Source organism: Diaphorina citri, unplaced genomic scaffold, assembly GCF_000475195.1.
Source record: "Diaphorina citri unplaced genomic scaffold, Diaci psyllid genome assembly version 1.1 scaffold355, whole genome shotgun sequence".
NCBI lineage: Eukaryota > Metazoa > Arthropoda > Insecta > Hemiptera > Psyllidae > Diaphorina > Diaphorina citri.
The window spans coordinates 141,609-165,592 of NW_007377790.1; the positions used below are offsets into that span (position 1 = coordinate 141,609).

The 23,984-nt window shown below is 39.7% G+C and overlaps 3 protein-coding genes and 1 long non-coding RNA gene across 4 annotated transcripts in view; 2 read left to right on the forward strand and 2 right to left on the reverse strand.

Moving 5' to 3' along the window:
* LOC103507965 overlaps positions 1-16,080 on the forward strand; it is a 37,388-nt gene extending 21,308 nt beyond the window's left edge. Inside the window, exons 19-25 of the mRNA XM_017443543.2 lie at positions 4,321-4,331; positions 6,273-6,282; positions 9,351-9,364; positions 13,621-13,874; positions 14,679-14,994; positions 15,465-15,605; positions 15,892-16,080. Of these exons, the coding sequence (XP_017299032.1) occupies positions 4,321-4,331; positions 6,273-6,282; positions 9,351-9,364; positions 13,621-13,874; positions 14,679-14,994; positions 15,465-15,605; positions 15,892-16,080 (935 nt within the window). The remainder of the gene's footprint in view (positions 1-4,320; positions 4,332-6,272; positions 6,283-9,350; positions 9,365-13,620; positions 13,875-14,678; positions 14,995-15,464; positions 15,606-15,891) is intronic.
* Positions 16,081-16,646: 566 nt separating this feature from the next.
* On the reverse strand, positions 16,647-18,238 carry LOC103507966 (peroxiredoxin-5, mitochondrial-like). Its single transcript, XM_026822693.1, has 2 exons — positions 18,093-18,238; positions 16,647-17,346 (listed from the first exon to the last, which is right to left on the reverse strand). Exons 1-2 carry the CDS (start codon positions 18,129-18,131, stop codon positions 17,155-17,157), a joined length of 231 nt encoding a protein of 76 aa, XP_026678494.1. The 5' UTR covers positions 18,132-18,238; the 3' UTR covers positions 16,647-17,154.
* A 1,066-nt stretch (positions 18,239-19,304) lies between these two features.
* LOC103507957 lies at positions 19,305-20,901 on the forward strand. Its single transcript, XR_541287.3, has 3 exons — positions 19,305-19,383; positions 20,231-20,387; positions 20,822-20,901. It is a non-coding gene; the product is annotated as an uncharacterized LOC103507957 (long non-coding RNA).
* A 24-nt stretch (positions 20,902-20,925) lies between these two features.
* LOC103507956 (peroxiredoxin-5, mitochondrial-like) lies at positions 20,926-23,520 on the reverse strand. Its single transcript, XM_008472476.3, has 4 exons — positions 23,371-23,520; positions 22,473-22,607; positions 21,868-21,999; positions 20,926-21,235 (listed from the first exon to the last, which is right to left on the reverse strand). The coding sequence occupies exons 1-4, from the start codon at positions 23,434-23,436 to the stop codon at positions 21,044-21,046; spliced, it is 525 nt and encodes a 174-aa protein (XP_008470698.1). The 5' UTR covers positions 23,437-23,520; the 3' UTR covers positions 20,926-21,043.
* Positions 23,521-23,984: the final 464 nt, after the last annotated feature.

Below are 23,984 nucleotides of genomic sequence, written 5' to 3' on the forward strand. Positions count from 1 at the left end.
AATGCCCATAAAATAAATATGTAAATGCAGTTTCTTTGTGTTATTATGTCACAACTTTGATGCTCACTGCAGCATTGTAGGATTTTCCCAATATCTCAATAATCCTAAAATCCAATGTTTACCTACCATGCTGGCACCGGTCGCTATGCGCATTTATATGCCATAGCTACTCATTTTCCTCACGAGGCTGAGGGGGCCCCGCACGGCCAGTCACGGAATCAATCATTTGCATGATACAAATTTCTTGACCCCGCCGGGAATCGAACCCGGGTCTCCCGCGTGCAAGGCGAGCGCAGTGACCACTACGCCATGGGAGCTGACATAAAATAAATATTAATGGCATGTACTACTGTGATGGGACTTGGTAGACCTGTGCATGAGCCCAACACGCCCTACACTTGAATTTAGACCACGCTACGCCACTGCTAGATCCTAATCCAAATCAGCCTCCGGGTAATTGGGTTTGGTTTGTTTTCTAATATCACATTAGATGCTCAAAAATCAATTTTGTAATCTATAACCGTCATACATTAATAAGAATTTTTTTCGTTTTAATTTTACTTTTTATTGTAAGTGTAAAGAAACCAAAAGTTCATGATAGGTATAGCTTCCCCCTCCCTTACCTCTCCGGTACAATAGGATAGGATTTTACTTTCTATTGTCTATGAAAGTAGGTGACAAGGACTCAGTAGGTGACTAAATAGGCGGTGTGGTTTCAATCTGTTGAACGTTGAAACATCAGTTTCAAGTGTTTTTCTGCTGTGATGTCAGTATTTTTCATTATTTCCCAATTTTTTTTCTCATCATTCCACAGTTTTTTGTAATTCTTTTATTTAATCCATAATAAAGGGGTAGGTATTGTAGAAAGGCATTACAATAACAACAAAAATTGGAACGTTTTTCTTTTTGGGTCCTTTTCAAATTTGAACTTTTCGCTCTAAAGCAAAGAGAATTTTCATCTACATATTAGATAAAATAGAATTAATAGAGACTGTTGAATTATGTGAAATAGAATAGGTACAGATTTAACTTAAAAGTCCCTAACCCAATTCCTCTTTCTCTTCTTTTACAATCCAAATCATCCAGAAGGCAGGTTAGGTAGGGTACGAAGTACGAAATAGATAGGCACCCTACTAACCTACTCCCTGAAGTACTTTTCAACTGAATTTATTATGTTTTAGTAGGACCTTACTGTGCAAAATGTTATTCGGATGAACTAGGAGGAGCTATTTTGACAAGAAATCGATTCTTATAGAATCAAACTTTACCTCATTTGATTTCTTTTTTTTATATATATAAATTTATCTTAAAATTGTTCTTCAAATATAAGATTAATTATTTCTAAGTATTTAATAAATTCTAAGTATTATTGTATAATAAAATTCTAATCCTGTTTTTCATTGTAAGGGACTTCTATATATGTACAGTGGACATCATGTTTTTCTGTAGGGATAATGTCTATGAACTTTCATCAGTGCTTTTATGTGGTTACTACTTAACTTGTTCGTACATAATTATAATTATGTACCTAGCCTAATGTTAGGTACCTACCTATCTTTTTTTCCGAGCCACCCTATTTTTGAGACTTTGAGAGCCAGTATATTCTTTCTTGCACATTGCATATTCTACTCAATTTTTAGGCGGTCATAGAGAGAGAGAGAGAGAGAGAGAGAGAGAGAGAGAGAGAGAGAAACGAAAACGTACGGACCGTACGGTACAGAATAAAATAACAGTGTTGCCGAGTGCTGCGTCAAAGTGAAAACAAACTTCAAAAAATACCTATTTGGCACCAAAATTTGAAAAATTAAATTTAAATTTGCTTTGGACTGCTGTGGTTTTCTACAGAAAGTGCAAATGCAAAAGCTTGTGTCTTTTTCTAAATTTTATTAGAGTGTAGGTATTTCAGAAACCAACTAAACATTCAGAGAAAACTACCAAACTTTGCTATCATCTTTATCTCTAGAAAGAGGAGAAAAAAAAAGGTTTGCTGCTGTCTCTACACTCTACGCGTTTCATAGAACTTGGAGAGCCAGAGTTAGTAGTCTCACTATGGCTGAGGATAATGAGGATAACAAGGAATATAGATGGGAGACTGGATATGAGAAGACTTGGTAAGTTTTACTACGCTATACTTGTTATTCTGGGTGCACTGGAATTCTAAGCACAGAGACCAATACAACAAAGCTACCCACTTTTTACTTTCCTTATCCTATAGGAAGGAAAGTAATGCAATTGGGTCAAATTTTTGATGGTCAGTTTTTAGTGTCAAAACACGTTTTGAGGTCCCTAGAGCCCAAATCCAAAGTTTCAGCCACTGGTCTGTGTGTCTCTACTTCCGTCTGTCTGTAAACAAAATATCTGGAGAACGGTAAGAGCTAGAGACTTGCAATTTGGCATGCAGCTGTCAAATGTGACAAGGATGTGACACAAAACTCTTGGTTCAGATTGGTGCCATGCTTAGTGGCCTTTCGGCCACTCTGGCGGTTTTTGGTGTAATTCAATGATATCTTGGGAATGGTATGAGCTAGGTATATACTTTTGACAGCTTTTTGGCAGTTTTTGGCTATACTGCCCAAATGTTTAGAGATATTGTAAAAGTTACAATAGAAGAACACCCATATAAACATCATTCAATAGTATAAGGAAAGTTGTATGTCAATATTTCACAAAAACACTAACAAAAAAACACGTAAATCAGTAACATTTAACACTGAAACAGGGGAAATAAAATAAAAAGCTGTTAATTCCCATGTTTTAGTGTTAAATGTTACTGATTTACATGTTTTTTTTTTGTTAGTGTTTTTGTGAAATATTGACATACCCACCTGATGATGATCCAATTCCAAAGTTTTTTGTAATATTACATTGTAACTTTTGCGAATGTCCTTGTTGCTAAATTGTATAAAAAAAAAAAAAAAAAAAAAAAAAACATTTTAAAAGTTGTGCCTATGACATATAAATGCACATAGCGACCTGTGCCAGCATGGTAGGTAAACATTGGATGTTAGGATTATTGAGATATTGGAAAAAATCCTACAATGCTGCAGTGAGCACCAAAGTTGTGACATAATAGCACAAAGAAACTGCACGAGGCATGGAATTTTATCCTCATTTACCAAGGGTTAGGTGGTAAAGAACTCCTCCGCCGTTAACCTCGCCTAGTGGTTACCTTCCCTGAAAATACAAATCTATGAAAATGATACAGAGTACAGACCTCTTATACTGGAGTCGCGTGACATGGGTCTCCTGGAATGTAAGATGTCTGTATGATTTTCGTAGGTTTGAATTCTCATTCTCAGGCGGTATCACGGGACTCCACGCTACTAAAAGTTGTGCGACTATGATTCTAATGTGGAACAGGCTCTCAGGCCTTAGTTTTACCAAAAAAAAAAGGAATTTTAATTGTTTTAAGCATAAATGCTTGTCACAAATGTCGTTCCCTGCTTAGTTTTACAATGTTGGTTGTTTTCTTGTTTCAGTCATCTGGAGGATGGTTCCACAGGTGGGAGCGCGGCCAACAACAACAACACGACCAACAAGACCAACACGCAATCCCCCAGCAAACTGAACAAACTGGGCTACTTCTGTCCGCAATGTCGAAGCAAGTACTGCGAGTTGCCCGTCGAGTGTCGGACCTGTGGCCTCACTTTGGCCACGTCCCTACATTTGGCGCGGTCCCTTCATCATTTGGCCCCAGTTAAGCCGTTCCTAGCGCTAGAAGTGAAGAGTTGCCTGTCGTCCCTGCCCAGGAAACATTGCTTTGCCTGTCAGAAATCTTTTAGCCAAGAGAAAAATGTGAGTAGAAAAAAAAGGACACGAATGATCAACTGTCCTGTAAGCCAGCCTATTTAGCTTGCAGGGTAGAGTGTAAGTGCCTTGTAAGTGGTAGGTCTCGGATTCGATTCCCGCCAGGGTGATTCTGTTGACCTCAATGGTGTACTGGTCAGCATGGAGAAATTTAGCGTACCTACCTACTTAGTGTATAAGCGGGGAAAGGCATTTGTGACAAGCATTTATGCTTAACACATTTTTTTTTTTTTTTTTTTTTTTTTTTTTTTTTTTAAAAAAAAGTACCCAAATGACAAGCAAATTAGATAGAGATACAAACAATTTTCTAACTCACCTTCACAGACATGTTGGTTGCTGATAAATGGAATCTATTGGCACACAATGGAGCTTTAAATGCCGAGTTAGATCCTCTGAGTACGTTAGAACACACAAGTCTGAAAGCAATTGATGTCATTGGTCTCGGTATTGGAAAAGCTGTAATTACAGAGAACTTTTAACTGGTTAAAAAGGAGAAGCCTGCAATTATCTCAGCATGCGATGGGGTATTTAAAAATTTAAATGTTAGCAATCAACTTCTATGAACAGGGCCTTATAAAATATTCATTTGCCAAACATGAGCAACTTTTCCTGACTTTGTTGACTTTAAATAACTTTGAGTAACGTCTAAACAGGTGTTTAGATCAGTTTTTTGAAGGGTTCTATTGAAACTTGTTTAACCAGAGTAGGTAGGTAGGTTTTTCACAGTACAATAGGTCACAGCTCTGTGATTTATTATCAATGCAATGCTCCCTGACAAGCATGAAGTTTGTTTCTTTCACTATACCCTGAGTGTTTTATCAGTTGTTATCAGTTCCCTGTATTTCAAGTTACCTAGGTAGGAAAACTTGTTTAACCAGAGTAGGTACTTAGGTAGGTTTTTCACAGTACAATAGGTCACAGCTCTGTGATTTATTATCAATGCAATGCTCCCAGACAAGCATGAAGTTTGTTTCTTTCACTATACCCTGAGTGTTTTATCAGTTGTTATCAGTTCCCTGTATTTCAAGTTACCTAGGTAGGTACCTTAGAATACAACACACATTATTATGGATGGGAGCAGCTACATACCTCTTTTTTTTTACTTTTTTCCCTTCTTTCTTTGAGAAGCTTCTTTCAAATTTCAATCACAATTCACAGAACAGTCAGCTTACACGTTGGGTATCTGTTAATATTCGTTATGTAATAGGTAAATCCAGATTCCAGAAATCAGACATAGAAATAATGGAATCAAATAATTAAAATAAAAAAAAATAAGGAAACGCCATTTCAGTTTTAATTTAAATTTTGAGACACCCTGTAGCCGGCTAGCCGGTAGCCTGGAGGTGAAAATCAGTGGACTACGCAAATACACGTCAAATCGCTCATCGTGTGAAAGGTACCTATTTATTTTTTCTCAGAGAGAAGCGCGGGATTTTTTAAACAAGTTATCCATGACTTTTTTTTATCATTTTGAGGTCTGCTTACTGATTCGCAATTTAAACTCTTTATCCCAGTTTATTGGATCCAATATTCGTCTTTTAGTGGTTCTCACGTTAGTCCATCGATCATCATAGTCAAATCCCCTTGGAAAATGATTCTGAGGATAGGTTTAGCCAAACTGTTGGTCCCAACTCAAGTGAACACCATGGCCAAAGCAATGTATGCTGATACTACCAGTGGAAGTAAGTAGAAGGAGTTTTAACTGTGTTTAGCATACTTTTTTTTAGAGGTTTGACAGAGGGAACTGTAACTGCTATGGTCTTATTGTCCCGAAATCGAAGAGAGAAGGAAGGCAGGATAGGAGAAAGCCAACCGTTCCGAGAACAAACATTATCCCATCAGGATAAAATCCGCCCCAGGCGGGAATTGAACCCACGGCCTAGCACTTACAAGGCAGACGCACTACCAACTAAGCTAACTAGGCTGGTAGCATACTTTAAATGTTATTTCCTATTCAATACCATGAACCACCAACCTCCAAATCTGCTGATGTTCATGGGCGGATACAGCCTTCTGTTTTTGGGGGACACAAAGTGAAGAAAATGTGTAGATGGGGAGGAACGGGTGCTCCTATTTTATACCACCAGTCTCAGCCGAAGAATGACAAAAAAATGTGTTAATTTATTTGTTTAATTTTTTCAGCCCTTGGTGGTCTAGCAAAATCAAAAAAGAAAGTAGCAAAACCTACCGGAGTCTCTGAGAAAAGAGAATTTCCAGTAGAGACTGATGCTAAGAAGTTGGTGAATTTTGTGTGCGGGTCAAATATACTGAAGGAAGGTGGTCAAGACATCGAACTGAAGCCAGATAGTGAATATCCGGACTGGTTGTGGAAACTGAGAACAGGTAAGCACCTCTATCCTGTGTTTCTGTGATTTTTATTTGTCTTTATTTTCATTGTATGTTGGTAATAAAACCAGTAGTTCTGTGAACTGTAGACCTCACTCAAACTCTTTTGCCAAACTAAGACGGATGTAGGTGGGTATATGAATGCAATTATTCACATGTATGGAAATACATAGGAAAAAAGGTACCTAGAGGTACACAGGTAAGTCTTACGTAATAAAGAGGACAGAGAACTGGTTTTATTATTTTACAATCCCTCAAAAGATTTAAAGAATGGTTGACTTTTTCAAAACAATATAGGTATTTACCAAGAATTGGGATAGAAAGAACTCAAGGGTATACAAGGGTCATAAATGCAGTAATTTATCTATTTACTCAATCAAAAATTTTGTCACCGAAATTGGACCTGGGACACCAAATTTCAAGGATCAATGTGTCTTGATTCAAGGAAGATGTGTACCAAATTTTATCAAAATTGTACCAGGCAAGCGGGAGTTATAGGGGAACAGACATTCAAACATCCAAACCAAATGCAAAACAGTTGAGTTAAAACGTAGACCTTCACTTCGTTCGGTCAATTATTTTGGTACACATCTAAGTAATCATTAAAAGGGAATGAAAAAGCTTTTTACCTGGCAAGTTCCCTACCATACCATTTGCTCATCTGATAGATTAGTTTTTTTTTTTTTTTTTTTTTTTTTTTTTGGTCCCTAGAGGTTTTGGACTACATATATTGAACTATGTAGGTATAACAAAAAGGCAAAGCACATCGTTTAACACGTTGATTGCCATATGACACCACATAGTCCGAAACTACACCTTTCTGCTTGGGTACTCAAAGTGTTACAGCGTCCAATTTAGGAGACGACTTACCACAGAGCAGCCTGGAGTGAAAGCTCCCGGTACTCCGAAGATACCTTTCTGTTTGGGTACTCAAAGTGTTACAGCGTCCAATTTAGGAGACGACTTACCACAGAGCAGCCTGGAGTGAAAGCTCCCGGTACTCCGAAGATGCCTTTCTGCTTGGGTACTCAAAGTGTTACAGCGTCCAATTTCGGAAACGACTTACCACAGAGCAGCCTGGAGTGAAAGCTCCCGGTACTCCGAAGATGATCACCTTCTTGCCTTTGATAGCATCGGCTATTTGGATCTTGGTCTGTGGTGTGTTCTCATGGAGCAGAGCATCTGGTAATGTATCTCCTACCTGGGCACACATGAAACCAAACAAAATTGTAATAGCTTCACCAAATATTGTTTACTATCTGACAGCGCGAACACTTAATCGTATGTCCCCAATACGTTTCATTTCAATCCCGACTAAGTATATGTACATAGGTTGTTTCAAGCTTTTAAACAACCTAGTCGGGACGGAGATAGAACGTATTCGGGACTTCAGTGTGCGCCCCGCTTTATCGTCCCGAAATCGAAGAGAGAAGTAGGACAGGATAAGAGAAAGCCAGCCGTTCCGAGAACGAACCTTATCCGTTTGAAATTAAGTTCGCCCGTGCGGCCATCGATCTCGTGATCGAGCGCTTATAAAGTAGGCGCGGTGACTACTTAATTAGGTATCTAAAAACTCAACTAAGTAAGTGAAATGGCACAACACCCCAATACTTACGCTCGCCACGGCCCAGATCGTCTGACGGACCTAGGTCTGACTACCGTCACTGTCAGACGGTCTGACTACCGTCACTGTCAGACGGTCTGACTACCGTCACTGTCAGACGGTCTGACTACCGCACACAACCTAGCTGCTAGCACTTACAAGGCAGGTGTGGCCTAAATTTTTCACTTGTCTTTTTTCTAGGACCAGCACCCAAACTAGAAGAGCTAGACCCAAACTCAAAAGAATACTGGCTACGTCTGAGGAGAGAAGCAAGGAGACAGAAAAATCTCCAGGCTAAAATGAAGAAATTCTGAGGTAGTCTTCTGTGAGTGCTCTAGTGATACAAATTCATGTACATAATTACCTATTGAGGTAGAAAGAGTAGATAGATTCATACTATCCTGGTAAAGGTCAGTGGTAGAGGATGGTTTTAAAGGAAGCTGAGAGAGAGTCTTGAAAAAATTGGGCGTTTTTCTTGGTTTTTAGTTTATGTTAGGATCCACTCTAGATCACTTGATTGGTCAAAAAGTAATTTCTTGGCTCAACATGCATTTATTACAAGGCTCTTCCTTGTACCAAATGAAGTCAACATTCGACTGTAGACCTAGTTGCTACCCCCCCGTCCTACGTGAGTGGGTAAGGCTTTTTTGACATTTCTTGCAAGACAGATTTCCTTATTAAATCTGACTCTTTGATTCCGGTGTCCTTCGTAAATATACTTAAATGCTCTTGTCTCATATTTGATTGATTAAAATCCAGTTCTACAGTGAAAGTGGTACTGCGCCCGTGAAAGAAATTAAACTCGAATAAAAGACAAAACATTTTTTGATATTAAATATAATTATTTTCATTTTCTTTATTGTATAATAATAAATTATTTTGGATATAAAAATGAAACAGTCAAGACGTACATAATAATATAAATATTTTCGGTAAAAAGAAACGAAACACAACAAAGAATGGGAAAAATATTTGAAAAATTCTAATGTAATATAATTACTTTCTATTTTTTTGTTATCATCAAGGTACGCAGAATGTTTCTATTGTAACAGCAAGTTAACAATGAGAACTAGAATTCAAAACATTTTTTAACGGGAATTTTTCTTTACAACATCAGAATATGGAATCAAATACAACGTTAATTTTGTTCACGTATTTTTTCCCTGTAGTTCCTTCAATTTCAGAAAAAAAATGGGGTTTATTAAAAGGCATGATGAAATTCACACCGAGAACTACTGAGATTTTTGAGGCCTATTCCATAGAACACCCCACATGTTCGATTTTTTTTTTTTTTTTTTTTTTTTTTTTTTTTTTTTACATACTGTGGAGTTCAAAGTGTTCAATGGCATGGGCCCCAGTTAAAATGTCTAAAATTGTATGTAGGTATTTGAAAAACATCTGATTTCATACCTAAAAGGAACAATAAAGGTACATGATATAAATTCGTACAAAATACAAGCATAAAATAGGTACATAATTATATGGTAATAATAAATATGACTAGCCTGACTTCATTAATCATAACGATCTTACAGTGTGGGTCAGAAATTCGCGATATCATTTGGTCACTCTGTATTTATCATTCTTCAAGTAGAAACAAATTTACAAGTTAACTCTGTTCACACAATGTGTTAAATTTCAGCACTTGACCAGGGCCCTATTTCAAGAAAGACCCTCTCACTCCCTACTACTCTCTGTCTTCTGCACGTGGAGCTATGAGCTAGGTGGGTGGTCCGGGAACTCTATTGTGGGACCTCGTGTTTTACTTCTTCTCGTAGAAAATCCAAGCTTTAACTTTACTCTGCACTCCCTTTTTCTCACATTTTTTTTATTTATTTATTTTTTTTACATTTATTTCTTAACATTAAAATATGTACATAGGAGTCTCAATCTATTTTCATAGATAAAAAACTTCGTCTAACATCTTTCCAGAGGGCAACGTGCTCAATAAACAATAATCTCCTCCCCAAGATTCAACCTTAAATCAAAGCTTAACCCTAACGGTTTAACGCAATGTGGCCCCGGCCAGTCTCTTCTCTTAGCTGTTAATCATATGCACGCCCCTTAACACCACCACACACGTGTTGTTCGTATCTATATGGCACACCTCATTCTGTACCTTCTTACTGGTAGTCACGTAATGTATAGTAGTGGCACTCCCGCCCTTACCTACCCCACTGGTACTCAGGCTACACTCTAGACAGGCCATGGGTTTGGTCTGGCCTGGGGAGGCCTTGGGCCGCACGTTATTGGCCGTATCAGGGCCGAGGTTACGCTTGTCCTTCTTCCAACTGACGTACTTCATGAAGTCTGTGTGACCTTGAGACTCGAGCTCGGTGCCTCTCTGCGAATCAGACAAATCAGACAGAGCAAGGGCCGTGTAGTATTCGTGTACACAGCTGTCAGAAGGTACATCGCTTGTACCTTGGGTACGGTGGACATCGAGGTACCTATTTTTTCCTTCCTAAAATTTCAAACTGAGGTACATACTTGCTCTTGGTACAGTAGTAAAATACGGTTAAGGAGAAGTATCTAACTATCTACAGCTAAAGAGTGCTTCAAAGGGTTTAGGTATGCAAATAATGTGCAGAAAATTTAATGCAAGTTGTGCGCTTTTTAGACCATTTTATGAGGGGTCAACTGTATAAAAAAAAGGAGAAAAAAAAAAAATGCACGATCATAAATAAAGCAAATTAAAGTAGGTATAGGTATGACAGGCCAAGAGAATTTGATTAAAAGTTAAAACTAATTAATATAGAAAAGTAAAAGAAGAATTTACGAAAATATAGAATTTAACTGAAAAGAAAAGTACCTACCTAGTTGTGGGTTGAAACATATAACACTACACGATGCTGTAACAGTAATAAATTCACAAGGCATGCTATTGACTATTAGTGCAACATTCAATGACGGCAGAATTAGACAGCTATTTTTTGGAGAGAATAAAAGCCCCAATAGTTAGCAGCTATGGCCAACCTTTTATATCTGATCCCAAACTAAAAATGTGTTGGGGGTTGGATTTTAATTTTACAGCTGAAAAAATAAATCCAAGCCATTTAATTTGCCTACCCTTCCAATGATTTTTTTTTTTTTTTTTTAATGTCCTTCGTAAATATACTTAAAAGAAAATATATTTTAAACCTATCGTTTTTACTCTGTATTGATTTCTAAGGTATCTTATATGACTTATATTAAGGAAAGGCATTAGAAGTAGATTTACTTTCATTTAAAAGCAGGGAAGTAGCTAAACAACTATGCACGAAGAGCATGTAAATATAAAGCAAAGGAAAAGAGCCAGGTTTTCACAACACAATCGAATCCACCCACTGGAGTCGCCTGACATGGGTCTCCTGGAATGTAAGATGTCTGTATGATTTTCATAGGTTTGGATTCTAAGGCGGTAGGTATCACGGGGCCCCACGCTACTAAAAGTTGTGCGACTACGATTCTAATGTGGAACAGGCTCACAGGCCTTAGTTTTACAAAAAAAAAAAAAAAAAAAAAAAAAAAAAAAAATTTTTTAATTGTCATCTCTGGATTTTTTCCCCTCTTTTCAAAGTACCTACCTATTGTTGTGGTATAGGAGATAGGAGTGCTCCATCCATTCTCTTCTTAATCCTAGATCCTAATCCAAATCAGCCTCCGGGTAATTGGGTTTGGTTTGTTTTCTAATATCACATTAGATGCTCAAAAATCAATTTTGTAAAAATATTAATGGCATGTACTACTGTGATGGGACTTGGTAGACCTGTGCATGAGCCCAACACGCCCTACACTTGAATTTAGACCACGCTACGCCACTGCTAGATCCTAATCCAAATCAGCCTCCGGGTAATTGGGTTTGGTTTGTTTTCTAATATCACATTAGATGCTCAAAAATCAATTTTGTAATCTATAACCGTCATACATTAATAAGAATTTTTTTCGTTTTAATTTTACTTTTTATTGTAAGTGTAAAGAAACCAAAAGTTCATGATAGGTATAGCTTCCCCCTCCCTTACCTCTCCGGTACAATAGGATAGGATTTTACTTTCTATTGTCTATGAAAGTAGGTGACAAGGACTCAGTAGGTGACTAATAGGCGGTGTGGTTTCAATCTGTTGAACGTTGAAACATCAGTTTCAAGTGTTTTTCTGCTGTGATGTCAGTATTTCCCCAATAGATCAGTTGCGCTTACTTGGGTCATGTTTCAAAGTCATAGAGCAGAAAAAATGAGGACCAACGGAATTTTCCTTTCCGATGCCAGACTCAGTGGAAGCATCTCTAGTGAAGATGGGATTCCCACATCATCTCTCACACGGAGGCAAGGAGGCTCCGTTTACAACGTGCATGTGGTGAGTGTGGGTAGAGAAGAAGAAGAGATTTATATATTTTTAAAAACATACATAAACAATCTGCCAACCTCGGGCTGGTTGCCAAATAAAAGCACAGAATACCAATTAATCATAGGATATTTGTCTTCAATAGTCAGCTCCCATGGCGTAATGATCACTGCGCTCGCCTTGCACGCGGGAGACCCGGGTTCGATTCCCGGCGGGGTCATGAAATTTGTATCATGCAAATGATTGATTCCCACATCACCTATCACACGGAGGCAAGGAGGCTCCGTTTACAACGTGCATGTGGTGAGTGTGGGTAGAGATACATAAACAATCTGCCAGCCTCTGGCTGGTTGCCAAATAAAAGCACAGAATACCAATTAATCATAGGATATGTGGCTGAAACCAATTGAAGTGGCTGAACACCTGGGCCTACCAGTAACAGATGGGGATGGAAGAACCTGGTGGGACTTTGGCTACTACAACAACAACAACAACAATCATAGGATATTTGTCTTCAATAGGATTTTCTTTTTAATCACGTAGATTTCTTGTCACTCTTGTCATTTGCTAACTGAATAAATATGATTGTGAAGAATATGTAAAGGACTCATTATTACTGCCTCGGTGGTGTAGTATTGAGAACCCTCGCCTGGTCACGGGTTCGATCCCAGGCGAGGCATTTTATCCTCATTTACCAAGGGTTAGGTGGTATAGATAAAACAAAACTACCTACTTACTTTAGACTGCGAAACAGACTGCATTTTACTACTGCCTCGGTGGTGTAGTATTGAGAACCCTTGTTTAGACTGCGGGAGTAAAGGGACTTTTCAGTCCTATGCTGGTAGTATAAACAAGGTATATTCTATTCTATTCTACTTTGTAAAAAAGAAAATGAAGTCTTTCAAAGTTGTTTCGTGCCAGCCTAGTTAGCTTGAAGGTGTAACGCGTCTGCATTGTAAGCACTAGGTCGCGGGTTCGACTTCCGTGCGGGACAAACTTTATCTTAAACAGATAGAGTTGATACTCTGAACTGCTGTCTTTCTCCTACCCTGTTCTTCTGTTCAATTTCGAGATGACAAGACCTCCATTGGCACAGTTGCCTCTACCAACTTTTTTTTGCAAGATATATTTTTCCTGGGCTCAATCTGGACTGCAATCAACCATCATAAGGCCTATCTTTCGAAGCTACGAGTATTCATTGTTAGCTGTCCTCCTTGACTACAATTCCTTATGTTCGAACATTTCAGCAATTATCAACAGCCGGTATCCGATGCAGTGTAATCGGTTTAGCGGCCGAGGTATGCGTGTATAAACTCCTAGCTCGAACCCGACATTTGCAAACAACATTCTTCTGTTCAATTTCGAGATGACAAGACCTCCATTGCCACAGTTGCCTCTACCAACTTTTTTTTGCAAGATATATTTTTCCTGGGCTCAATCTGGACTGCAATCAACCATCATAAAGGCCTATCTTTCGAAGCTACGAGTATTCATTGTTAGCTGTCCTCCCTGACTCTAATTCCTTATGTTTGAACATTTCAGCAATTATCAACAGCCGGTATCCGATGCAGTGTAATCGGTTTAGCGGCCGAGGTATGCGTGTATAAACTCCTAGCTCGTGTTACTCGGGGTTCCTATGCTGTAGTATTGGACGATAGACATTTCCGTGACCTGCTCAGTGGTCAGGTAGAACCTATACCGATGCCAGACTCAGTGGAAGCATCTCTAGTGAAGATGGGATTCCCACATCATCTCTCACACGGAGGCAAGGAGGCTCCGTTTACAACGTGCATGTGGTGAGTGTGGGTAGAGAAGAAGAAGAGATTTATATATTTTTAAAAACATACATAAACAATCTGCCAACCTCGGGCTGGTTGCCAAATAAAAGCACAGAATACCAATTAATCATAGGATATTTGTCTTCAATAGTCAGCTCCCATGGCGTAATGATCACTGCGCTCGCCTTGCACGCGGGAGACCCGGGTTCGATTCCCGGCGGGGTCATGAAATTTGTATCATGCAAATGATTGATTCCGTGACTGGATGTTGCGGGGCCCACTCAGCTATGACATATAAATGCACATAGCGACCTGTGCCAGCATGGTAGGTAAACATTGGATGTTAGGATTATTGAGATATTGGAAAAAATCCTACAATGCTGCAGTGAGCACCAAAGTTGTGATATAATAACACAAAGAAACTGCACGAGGCATGGAATTTTATCCTCATTTACCAAGGGTTAGGTGGTAAAGAACTCCTCCGCCGTTAACCTCGCCTAGTGGTTACCTTCCCTGAAAATACAAATCTATGAAAATGATACAGAGTACAGACCTCTTATACTGGAGTCGCGTGACATGGGTCTCCTGGAATGTAAGATGTCTGTATGATTTTCGTAGGTTTGAATTCTCATTCTCAGGCGGTATCACGGGACTCCACGCTACTAAAAGTTGTGCGACTATGATTCTAATGTGGAACAGGCTCTCAGGCCTTAGTTTTACCAAAAAAAAAAGGAATTTTAATTGTTTTAAGCATAAATGCTTGTCACAAATGTCGTTCCCTGCTTAGTTAGTTTTACCATGTTGGTTGTTTTCTTGTTTCAGTCATCTGGAGGATGGTTCCACAGGTGGGAGCGCGGCCAACAACAACAACACGACCAACAAGACCAACACGCAATCCCCCAGCAAACTGAACAAACTGGGCTACTTCTGTCCGCAATGTCGAAGCAAGTACTGCGAGTTGCCCGTCGAGTGTCGGACCTGTGGCCTCACTTTGGCCACGTCCCTACATTTGGCGCGGTCCCTTCATCATTTGGCGCCTGTTAAGCCGTTCCTAGCGTTAGAAGTGAAGAGTTGCCTGTCGTCCCTGCCCAGGAAACATTGCTTTGCCTGTCAGAAATCTTTTAGCCAAGAGAAAAATGTGAGTTTTTTTTTTTCAATTTCAATTTTGTTCTTTTACAATATTGGAGTCTCTAAGCTTAATCCATATTTCTAAGATTTTAGTTTTCCAAGAGGTTTGATAGAGAAAGCGCTAACTGACAAGGTCTTATCGTCCTGAAAGCGAAAAGAGAAGGAAGACAGGACAGGAGAACGAAAATATTCAGTTCAGGATAAAATCCGCCCCCACGACCTAGTGCTTACAAGGCAGACGTGCTACTAACTAAGCTAAGGGGGAGGTGGAGCACAATTGATATTCATAACGACACTAGAGACTTCAGTTACTACCGAGTAGCCTCGTGTGTAGGGTCAAGTTACCAATCTGTTAGTAACTAGTTACAAACTCGAGTTACTAACTGGTTGAGTTTCTTTTCAGCTCCGTGGTAGATGCACTATCGTACCATATTGTACCACTAGTAATTGGTAATTGTCTGTTTTATATTCTATTCTCAGGTATACAAGTGTGGCTCATGTCAGGTGATCTACTGTTTGGATTGCGACCTTTTCATTCACGACATTCTACACTCCTGTCCTGGCTGCTCCATACGACCCAAGTCACTCTCTGCCACCCAACCTCCCACCTCACTGCACTCCGTTTTTATTTCGTAGCAATGAAACAGCTGCTACATTCATGTTGTCTGTGTCGTAGCATGCCCATCCGTAGTATGTTCCTCATCAGATGCGCGATAAGAGACACAACAGTTTCGATTTCAACACTAGAATTTCAACACTAGAAAACCAGAAATTAACCCGTTGAAATATTTGCAATCGGAATATGAGTGCAAATTTTTTGTCGATGGTGGGATTCGAACCCGAAACCTTCTGCATGGCAAGCAAACGCGTTACCACTGAGCTGAGTTTTTTCTATTATGTTTCCCAGGTATACAAGTGTGGCTCATGTCAGGTGATCTACTGTTTGGATTGCGATCTTTTCATTCACGACATTCTACACTCCTGTCCTGGCTGCTCCATACGACCCAAGTCACTCTCTGCCACCCAACCTCCCACCTCACTGCATCATAATCATACGAATGGAGGCGGAGACTATGGGAAGAAGTTCAAAGTGTGATATATCTACTTACCTTTTACCTATCGAAATGTCTGGTCGAGACATGGAAATTGGTGAGAACGCTTGGCGCAATTTTTCCTCTCCCAAGATGGGTGTTTTACCGCCTTTATTTCGTAGCGATGTAACATCTGCTGTGTTGGGTTTTACGTGTCTGTGTTGTAGCATGCCCATGCGGTAGTATGTCCATCAGATGGGCGAGAAGTCTCGAGAAGAGACACAATACTTCCCATTTACGTGATAGGGTCAACATGAGAAAGAAGCCAGTAACGTCAGAATTATTTCGTGAAATAGGCTGGTGAGAACGCTTGGCGCAATTTTTACTCTCCCAAGATGGGTGTTTTACCGCCTTTATTTCGTAGCGATGTAACATCTGCTGTGTTCGGTTTTACGTGTCTGTGTTGTAGCATGCCCATGCGGTAGTATGTCCATCAGATGGGCGAGAAGAGACACAATACTTCCCATTTACGTGATAGGGTCAACATGAGAAAGAAGCCAGTAACGTCAGAATTATTTCGTGAAATAGGCCCCCCAGGAACTGTACTAAGAGCAAAATAAAAACTCGAAACTTGATGTTGTCATGTACCTTCTTACCAGGTAATGGGTACGTTTATTTTACAACACATGTGAAGATAAAATACATTTTTAAACCTATCGTTTTTACTCTGTATCGATTTCTAAGGTATCTTATATTAAGGAAAGGCATTAGAAGTAGATTTACTTTCATTTAAAAGCAGGGAAGTGGCTGAACAACTATGCACGAAGAGCATGTAAATATAAAGCAAAGGGAAAAAGCCAGGTTTTCACAACACAACCCACAATCGAATTAGTCCCTGCAACTTCAAACATCTCTCGAACATCATTTGATAGATAAATTCCGGAAGAAAAAAACATGACTCTACTTTGGACTTGAGATCTTGAGTTTCATTTACGTTTTTTAAAAGTCAACTAAAAGCGCATTTTCCTACTAGCAAAATGTTCAATGGAATACGCTAACACGAGTATAATCGGAAAACGCGACCTAATGACCTGAAGTGTTTTCCCAAGGGAATCCCTGATGAGATGCTTGGAGAGTGTTTAAAGTTTGAGTTCGTCCACCAGAGAGCAGGTCAGTCCCGTGCCATCAGGCTCAATATTGAGCTGAGTGATCTTGCCATCATCAACCACCATAGAATACCGCTTGGATCTCCAGCCTCCCAGTACGGGGATCTCGTGTTCGACTCCCAGCTTCTTTGTGAATTCCAAGTTGGGATCCGCCAGGAATCGAATCTGTGAATAGGAAGAGATGATTTTTTATTATTAGAATAGGACAGATTTGGACCGATTGAATACTTTCCCATTACCTTGTATAGGTTCCCTATACATAATGGTAATAGAAAGCGAAAAAAAGGGGGGAAATGATTGAACGAACGAAGTGAGTTCCGAGTTTTTTTTTTTCGAGGTTTGATAAAGGGAATTGCAACGGCTGAGGTCTGATGGTCCCGAAAGCGAAGAGAGAAGGAAAACAGGATAGGAGAAAGCTAGCCGTTCCGAGAACGAACATTATCCCATCAGGATAAAATCCGCCCCGGGCGGGAATCGAACCCGCGGCCTTTGAACGAACAAAGTTTTTTTTTATTTTTTTTAGGTGTGATAGAGTTAGAAGGAACTGTACCTAACTGCTAAGGTACGTATGTTATATCTACTACGAGTATTTTCATAGGTTTAATTTTGCAGGTGACTACATTACCTACGCACTACTGAAAGTTGCACGTCCACGAAGTCGCGCTTATACGCTTCCAATGTGCAACGGTCTTCGCTTAAATAATTCAATTATGTTGTTGTTGTTGTTGTTGTTGTTGTTGTTGTTGTTGTTGTTGTAGCGGCTTTAGCTTTCACTGTATGGTGTTGGCTGAGTAAAGAAAAGACATCTTTTTGTATCTGCCATACACCGGGGTGATGGTCTCTAGCCATGTTTAATTGGCTCGTCCTGAACCGCAGTACTCTTGCCTACTGGTTTACAAAGCAACTTTTACCTTGCCCTCAGCATTATTCTTCCGGCACCACGCCTCCATGACAAAGGCATCGTTGACAGCAATACAGAAAATTTCATGAATACCCTTCGCCTTGAGATCCTTCTCCTTCGCTAGATAGCCAGGCAGATGAGTCTGAAGCAAACAACATATTAACCAAGATACTTTTAGTTTTCATATACAATTCGAAAAAAAATGAGCGCACGGCAGTGCGTCAGGCCAAGTTCCAGTAAGCACGCCTGTGTATCTTTACACGAACCGATTCGGCAGGTTTTCTCTCACCTTCATAGACCAGCTTCCTCTGAAGATAAGCTTCTGATTAAATATACCAACCTTAGTGATGTATTGGTTAGGACTTTGGATGAATGAATTGACTCCAAGTCATGTCATAAAATTATATTTATTTAGCTCCACTGAGCTAACCACTGGACCAGTAAGGTTAGGAGGTTTTGGACTACATATATTGAACTATGTAGGTATAACAAAAAGGCAAAGCACATCGTTTAACACTTTGATTGCCATATGACACCACATAGTCCGAAACTACGCCTTTCTGCACCCCCTTTGGACTTGGGTTTGTCAGTTACGCACTTAACCTTTGCTATTTCTTTGGCAGATTAAAGTTAAGTTCAGGCTGGTATATCCTCCCTAATCTCCCAGCCAGACTCAGCTGATCTACTCAACCTACCTATACTCTTAACTGCTCCTATACTGTCAACAAAATACCTACCGCTAACGGTTGCTCCAGTGTTAGTAAATAGGGGTCTAGCGGTTTTAGGTATGGTCTAGCGGTTTTAGGTATGGTTTTGGGAGGGTCTACTCTAATCTAGTCCGTAGAAAACTGGTCCAACTACCGTCATATGTCAACATGAGCTTTCCATGTAGAAGGTCCCGGGCTCGATTGTCTTCTATTCTATTCTTACAGACTTGTGATCCGAGTGTATTCTAGTCTCAACTATGAAGCGTTAAACATTTTAAGCGCTTCCTGCCCTTGGCGGACTGTATCCTAAACAGATAAGGTTCGTTCTCGGAACGGCTGGCTTTCTCTTATCCTGCTCTCCTTCTCTCTTCTTTCGAGACGATAAGACTTTAGCAGTTACGGTTCCCTCTATCAAAGATCATGTTTTATTATTATTTTAACATTTAAAAATATAGAACAATTAAATGTCTTTTTTTATTTTAATAAATCACATTACATAACATAACACTTGTTTTGCCTCCCCGTTTACCTATAGGAAAATATTCCATGATGGTGGCGATGCTCCACATGCTAAGTCCACTGATAGAACTCTGTGTAAGTAAATGCATTTACGTCCCGAAATCTAATAAGCAAATATGTATCTTGTTGTTGGTGTTGCACTTGTTTTCAGCTCCTGAAATTCATGCGCGAGGATGGCGAACAGACAGACCCGATACCTAAACACCCCATCACCCAACAACCGGATGTCAAGATTAGACTCAAACATTGCAAGAAGAGTAGCCGCTCCTCCACAGCTAACTCGGTGGAACTAGCGTAAGTACACTATGTAGCCTTTAAAACTGCGAGCTAGCTAGGCTGGTTAGGGTTAGCTGTTCTCCTCCCTGTTTATAGTCCCACAGCTAGACGCTAGTCTACTCTCTGTTTAACGTCCCCTAGCCAGACGTAATATGTATCTTAAGAGACATTTATGTATATGTTACGGGAAAACCCTGACGAGGTAACAGGTGTTTTTCACGTAATATACTTACATTTAATCACTAGATTGAGGGTGATATTATTATTATGGTGAAAATTTCTGCCATATTTAATTACAAAAAAAAAACAAAACCCGTTCGAGAGTTATGATGAATCAAACAGACAATCTACTCGTAAATGAAAAATAGTCGAAATTAAATTTTAAAACTCACTTCGTTAATGGAGAGGGATTGTGTGATTTCAGATGAAGGAGAAGAGTTGGTGATACCAGGCGATTATACTTATATTTAATCACTAGATTGAGGATGATATTATTATTATGGTAAAAATTTCTGCCAAATTTAATAAAAAAAAAAAAAAACCGTTCGAGAGTTATGGTGAATCAAACAGACAATCTAAATGAAAAATAGTCGAAATTAAAATTTAAAACTCACTTCGTTAATGGAGAGGGATTGTGTGATTTCAGATGAAGGAGAAGAGTTGGTGATACCAGGCGACAAAGCCGAGATTAACAACTTTATAGATGATGCCTGTAGGAAAGCTTTGATTCAGGTGGACATACAACTGCCCACAGCCTATCTGCAGTTCCCTAATAAACATATCTATGAGCTCATTTACAACAGGTAAGTATCTGATTTTTATTTCTATTTCTGTATTTTATTGTATATCTGATTTTTTTTCTGATTTTATTGTATAATTTTGATCATATATAGTATAGTATAAATCAATTATGTGTATAAATCAATTATGAAAAAATATATAAGAACATTCAATTCAATTCAATTTTGTCCCTTCGTTTTGCTCGGGAAGAAGAACTCTGTAAACTAAACCATTTTTTCCTTCCGCAAATCCGGACCCAAAACAAAGTTAGGTCACTTTCAATTAACATGAGACAGTAATCCTGTAAAACTAAAAATATCCATTTTAGAACTGAAAATATTTCATGTGGTTTTGCTTTGATAATAATTCTATGTTGATAAACATGAAAATAAACTTTACGGACACGGAATGTATGTAAGTAATATGATAAGTATGGAAACATGTTGTCTACTTGCAGGTTTACATCAGACTTGTTACTATGGACTCCCTCTGCTCCTTCCAGTCAGACATGGACTCAGAACATCAATGTCAACTATAACAATGTCTTCTACTAAAAGCGCATTTTCCTACTAGCAAAATGTTCAATGGAATACGCTAACACGAGTATAATCGGAAAACGCGACCTAATGACCTGAAGTGTTTTCCCAAGGGAATCCCTGATGAGATGCTTGGAGAGTGTTTAAAGTTTGAGTTCGTCCACCAGAGAGCAGGTCAGTCCCGTGCCATCAGGCTCAATATTGAGCTGAGTGATCTTGCCATCATCAACCACCATAGAATACCGCTTGGATCTCCAGCCTCCCAGTACGGGGATCTCGTGTTCGACTCCCAGCTTCTTTGTGAATTCCAAGTTGGGATCCGCCAGGAATCGAATCTGTGAATAGGAAGAGATGATTTTTTATTATTAGAATAGGACAGATTTGGACCGATTGGATACTTTCCCATTACCTTGTATAGGTTCCCTATACATAATGGTAATAGAAAGTGAAAAAAGGGGGGGGGGAAATGATTGAACGAACGAAGTGAGTTCCGAGTTTTTTTTTTTCGAGGTTTGATAAAGGGAATTGCAACGGCTGAGGTCTGATGGTCCCGAAAGCGAAGAGAGAAGGAAAACAGGATAGGAGAAAGCTAGCCGTTCCGAGAACGAACATTATCCCATCAGGATAAAATCCGCCCCGGGCGGGAATCGAACCCGCGCCTTTGAACGAACAAAGTTTTTTTTTATTTTTTTTAGGTGTGATAGAGTTAGAAGGAACTGTACCTAACTGCTAAGGTATTAAAATTCCGAAATCGGAGAGAGAAGGAAGACAGGATAGGAGAAAGCCAGCCTTTCCAACAACGAACCTTATCTGTTTAGGATAAAATCCGCCCCGGGCGGGAACCCGCGACCTAGCGCTTACAAGGCAGGCGCGCTCCCCTCCATGCTAACTAGACTGGCGACGAGTTTTTTCAAAGGTAAATCCCGAGATTGAACTCTTGCCTACTGGTTTACAAAGCAACTTTTACCTTGCCCTCAGCATTATTCTTCCGGCACCACGCCTCCATGACAAAGGCATCGTTGACAGCAATACAGAAAATTTCATGAATACCCTTCGCCTTGAGATCCTTCTCCTTCGCTAGATAGCCAGGCAGATGAGTCTGAAGCAAACAACATTAACCAAGATACTTTTAGTTTTCAAATACAATTCGAAAAAATCTGAGCGCACGCCGCACGGCAGTGCGTCAGGCCAAGTTCCAGTAAGCACGCCTGTGTATCTTTACACGAACCGATTCGGCAGGTTTTTTCTCACCTTCATAGACCAGCTTCCTCTGAAGATAAGCTTCTGATTAAATATACCAACCTTAGTGATGTATTGGTTAGGACTTTGGATGAATGAATTGACTCCAAGTCATGTCATAAAATTATATTTATTTAGCTCCACTGAGCTAACCACTGGACCAGTAAGGTTAGGAGGTTTTGGACTACATATATTGAACTATGTAGGTATAACAAAAAGGCAAAGCACATCGTTTAACACTTTGATTGCCATATGACACCACATAGTCCGAAACTACGCCTTTCTGCTTGGGTACTCAAAGTGTTACAGCGTCCAATTTCGGAAACGACTTACCACAGAGCAGCCTGGAGTGAAAGCTCCCGGTACTCCGAAGATGATCACCTTCTTGCCTTTGATAGCATCGGCTATTTGGATCTTGGTCTGTGGTGTGTTCTCATGGAGCAGAGCATCTGGTAATGTATCTCCTACCTGGGCACACATGAAACCAAACAAAATTGTAATAGCTTCACCAAATATTGTTTACTATCTGACAGCGCGAACACTAACACTCGTATTTATGAACAAGAATGATCGTTCTTAGTCTCAAGTCAAAATTGACCAATCAAATGCCTTGAGACTATGCTTAGCACGAACTTAAGAGCCAGCATTTTGTTCATAAATATGGGTGTTAATCGTATGTCCCCAATACGTTTCGTTTCAATCCCGACTAAGTACAACATAGGTTGTTTCAAGCTTTTATTAAACAACCTAGTCGGGACGGAGACAGAGCGTATTCGGGACTTCAGTGTGCGCCCCGCTTTATCGTCCCGAAATCGAAGAGAGAAGTAGGACAGGATAAGAGAAAGCCAGCCGTTCCGAGAACGAACCTTATCCGTTTGAAATTAAGTTCGCCCGTGCGGCCATCGATCTCGTGATCGAGCGCTTATAAAGTAGGCGCGGTGACTACTTAATTAGGTATCTAAAAACTCAACTAAGTAAGTGAAATGGCACAACACCCCAATACTTACGCTCGCCACGGCCCAGATCGTCTGACGGACCTAGGTCTGACTACCGTCACTGTCAGACGGTCTGACTACCGTCACTGTCAGACGGTCTGACTACTGTCACTGTCAGACGGTCTGACTACTGTCACTGTCAGACGGTCTGACTACTGTCACTGTCAGACGGTCTGAGCGTGAGTGGCAGGCATTATGTAAACATATAAAAAAGTATTCTACACAGAAGGTCCCACCTTAATTTCAGCACTGCTGTAACAGATAGTGGCTAGAACACAGATAGACACACCTATGGATATCATTGTCACTAAAGTCACACTGCCCTCGACAGACTAAAAGGCACAACTATAACAATAGTAGCGGTGGTAATGAACTCAATGTGTTAGAGATTTAACAGTGTGATAGACAAAGTCCTGCTGATTATACTGATAGCATCAGGCACAATTGTGGGGGGGGTGTCTTGTAGGGAAATATTGCCAAAGTAAAAAATAAAAAAAGTACCTAGATAGGTAATACATGCAGTACTTAGGTAAATCAGTTGCCAGAAGAGTTGGAAAAATTGTTGGTAAGTAGTGTTGTTTCATAAATCATAACTTATCAAGTGACTGACTCTAAAATGACTGTTGTTTTTTTTTTTTTTTAATAAGAACTAGGTAACATAGGTTAATATTGGGTGGGTAGGTGTGGAGTTTTCAGGAGTACTTGGGTACTGGGAGAGACTTAACGGCTTCAAAACTGCCAGGTATCTGTGAACAGACGAACAGTAAAATCATTTTTTTTTTTTTTAGAGGTTTGACAGAGGGAACTGTAACTGCTATGGTCTTATCGTCCCGAAATTGAAGAGAGAAGG

Excerpts from the sequence above, each read along its gene's own strand:
- LOC103507966 (XM_026822693.1), bottom strand. The coding sequence starts at position 18,131 with ATGGAGGCGTGGTGCCGGAAGAATAATGCTGAGGGCAAG. Across the intron at positions 17,347-18,092 it reads AGAATAATGCTGAGGGCAAG|ATTCGATTCCTGGCGGATCC; the intron begins GTAAAAGTTGCT and ends TCCTATTCACAG.
- LOC103507956 (XM_008472476.3), bottom strand. The coding sequence starts at position 23,436 with ATGATATCCATAGGTGTGTCTATCTGTGTTCTAGCCACTATCTGTTAC. Across the intron at positions 22,000-22,472 it reads TCACTCCAGGCTGCTCTGTG|ACTCATCTGCCTGGCTATCT; the intron begins GTAAGTCGTTTC and ends TGTTTGCTTCAG. Across the intron at positions 21,236-21,867 it reads AGAATAATGCTGAGGGCAAG|ATTCGATTCCTGGCGGATCC; the intron begins GTAAAAGTTGCT and ends TCCTATTCACAG.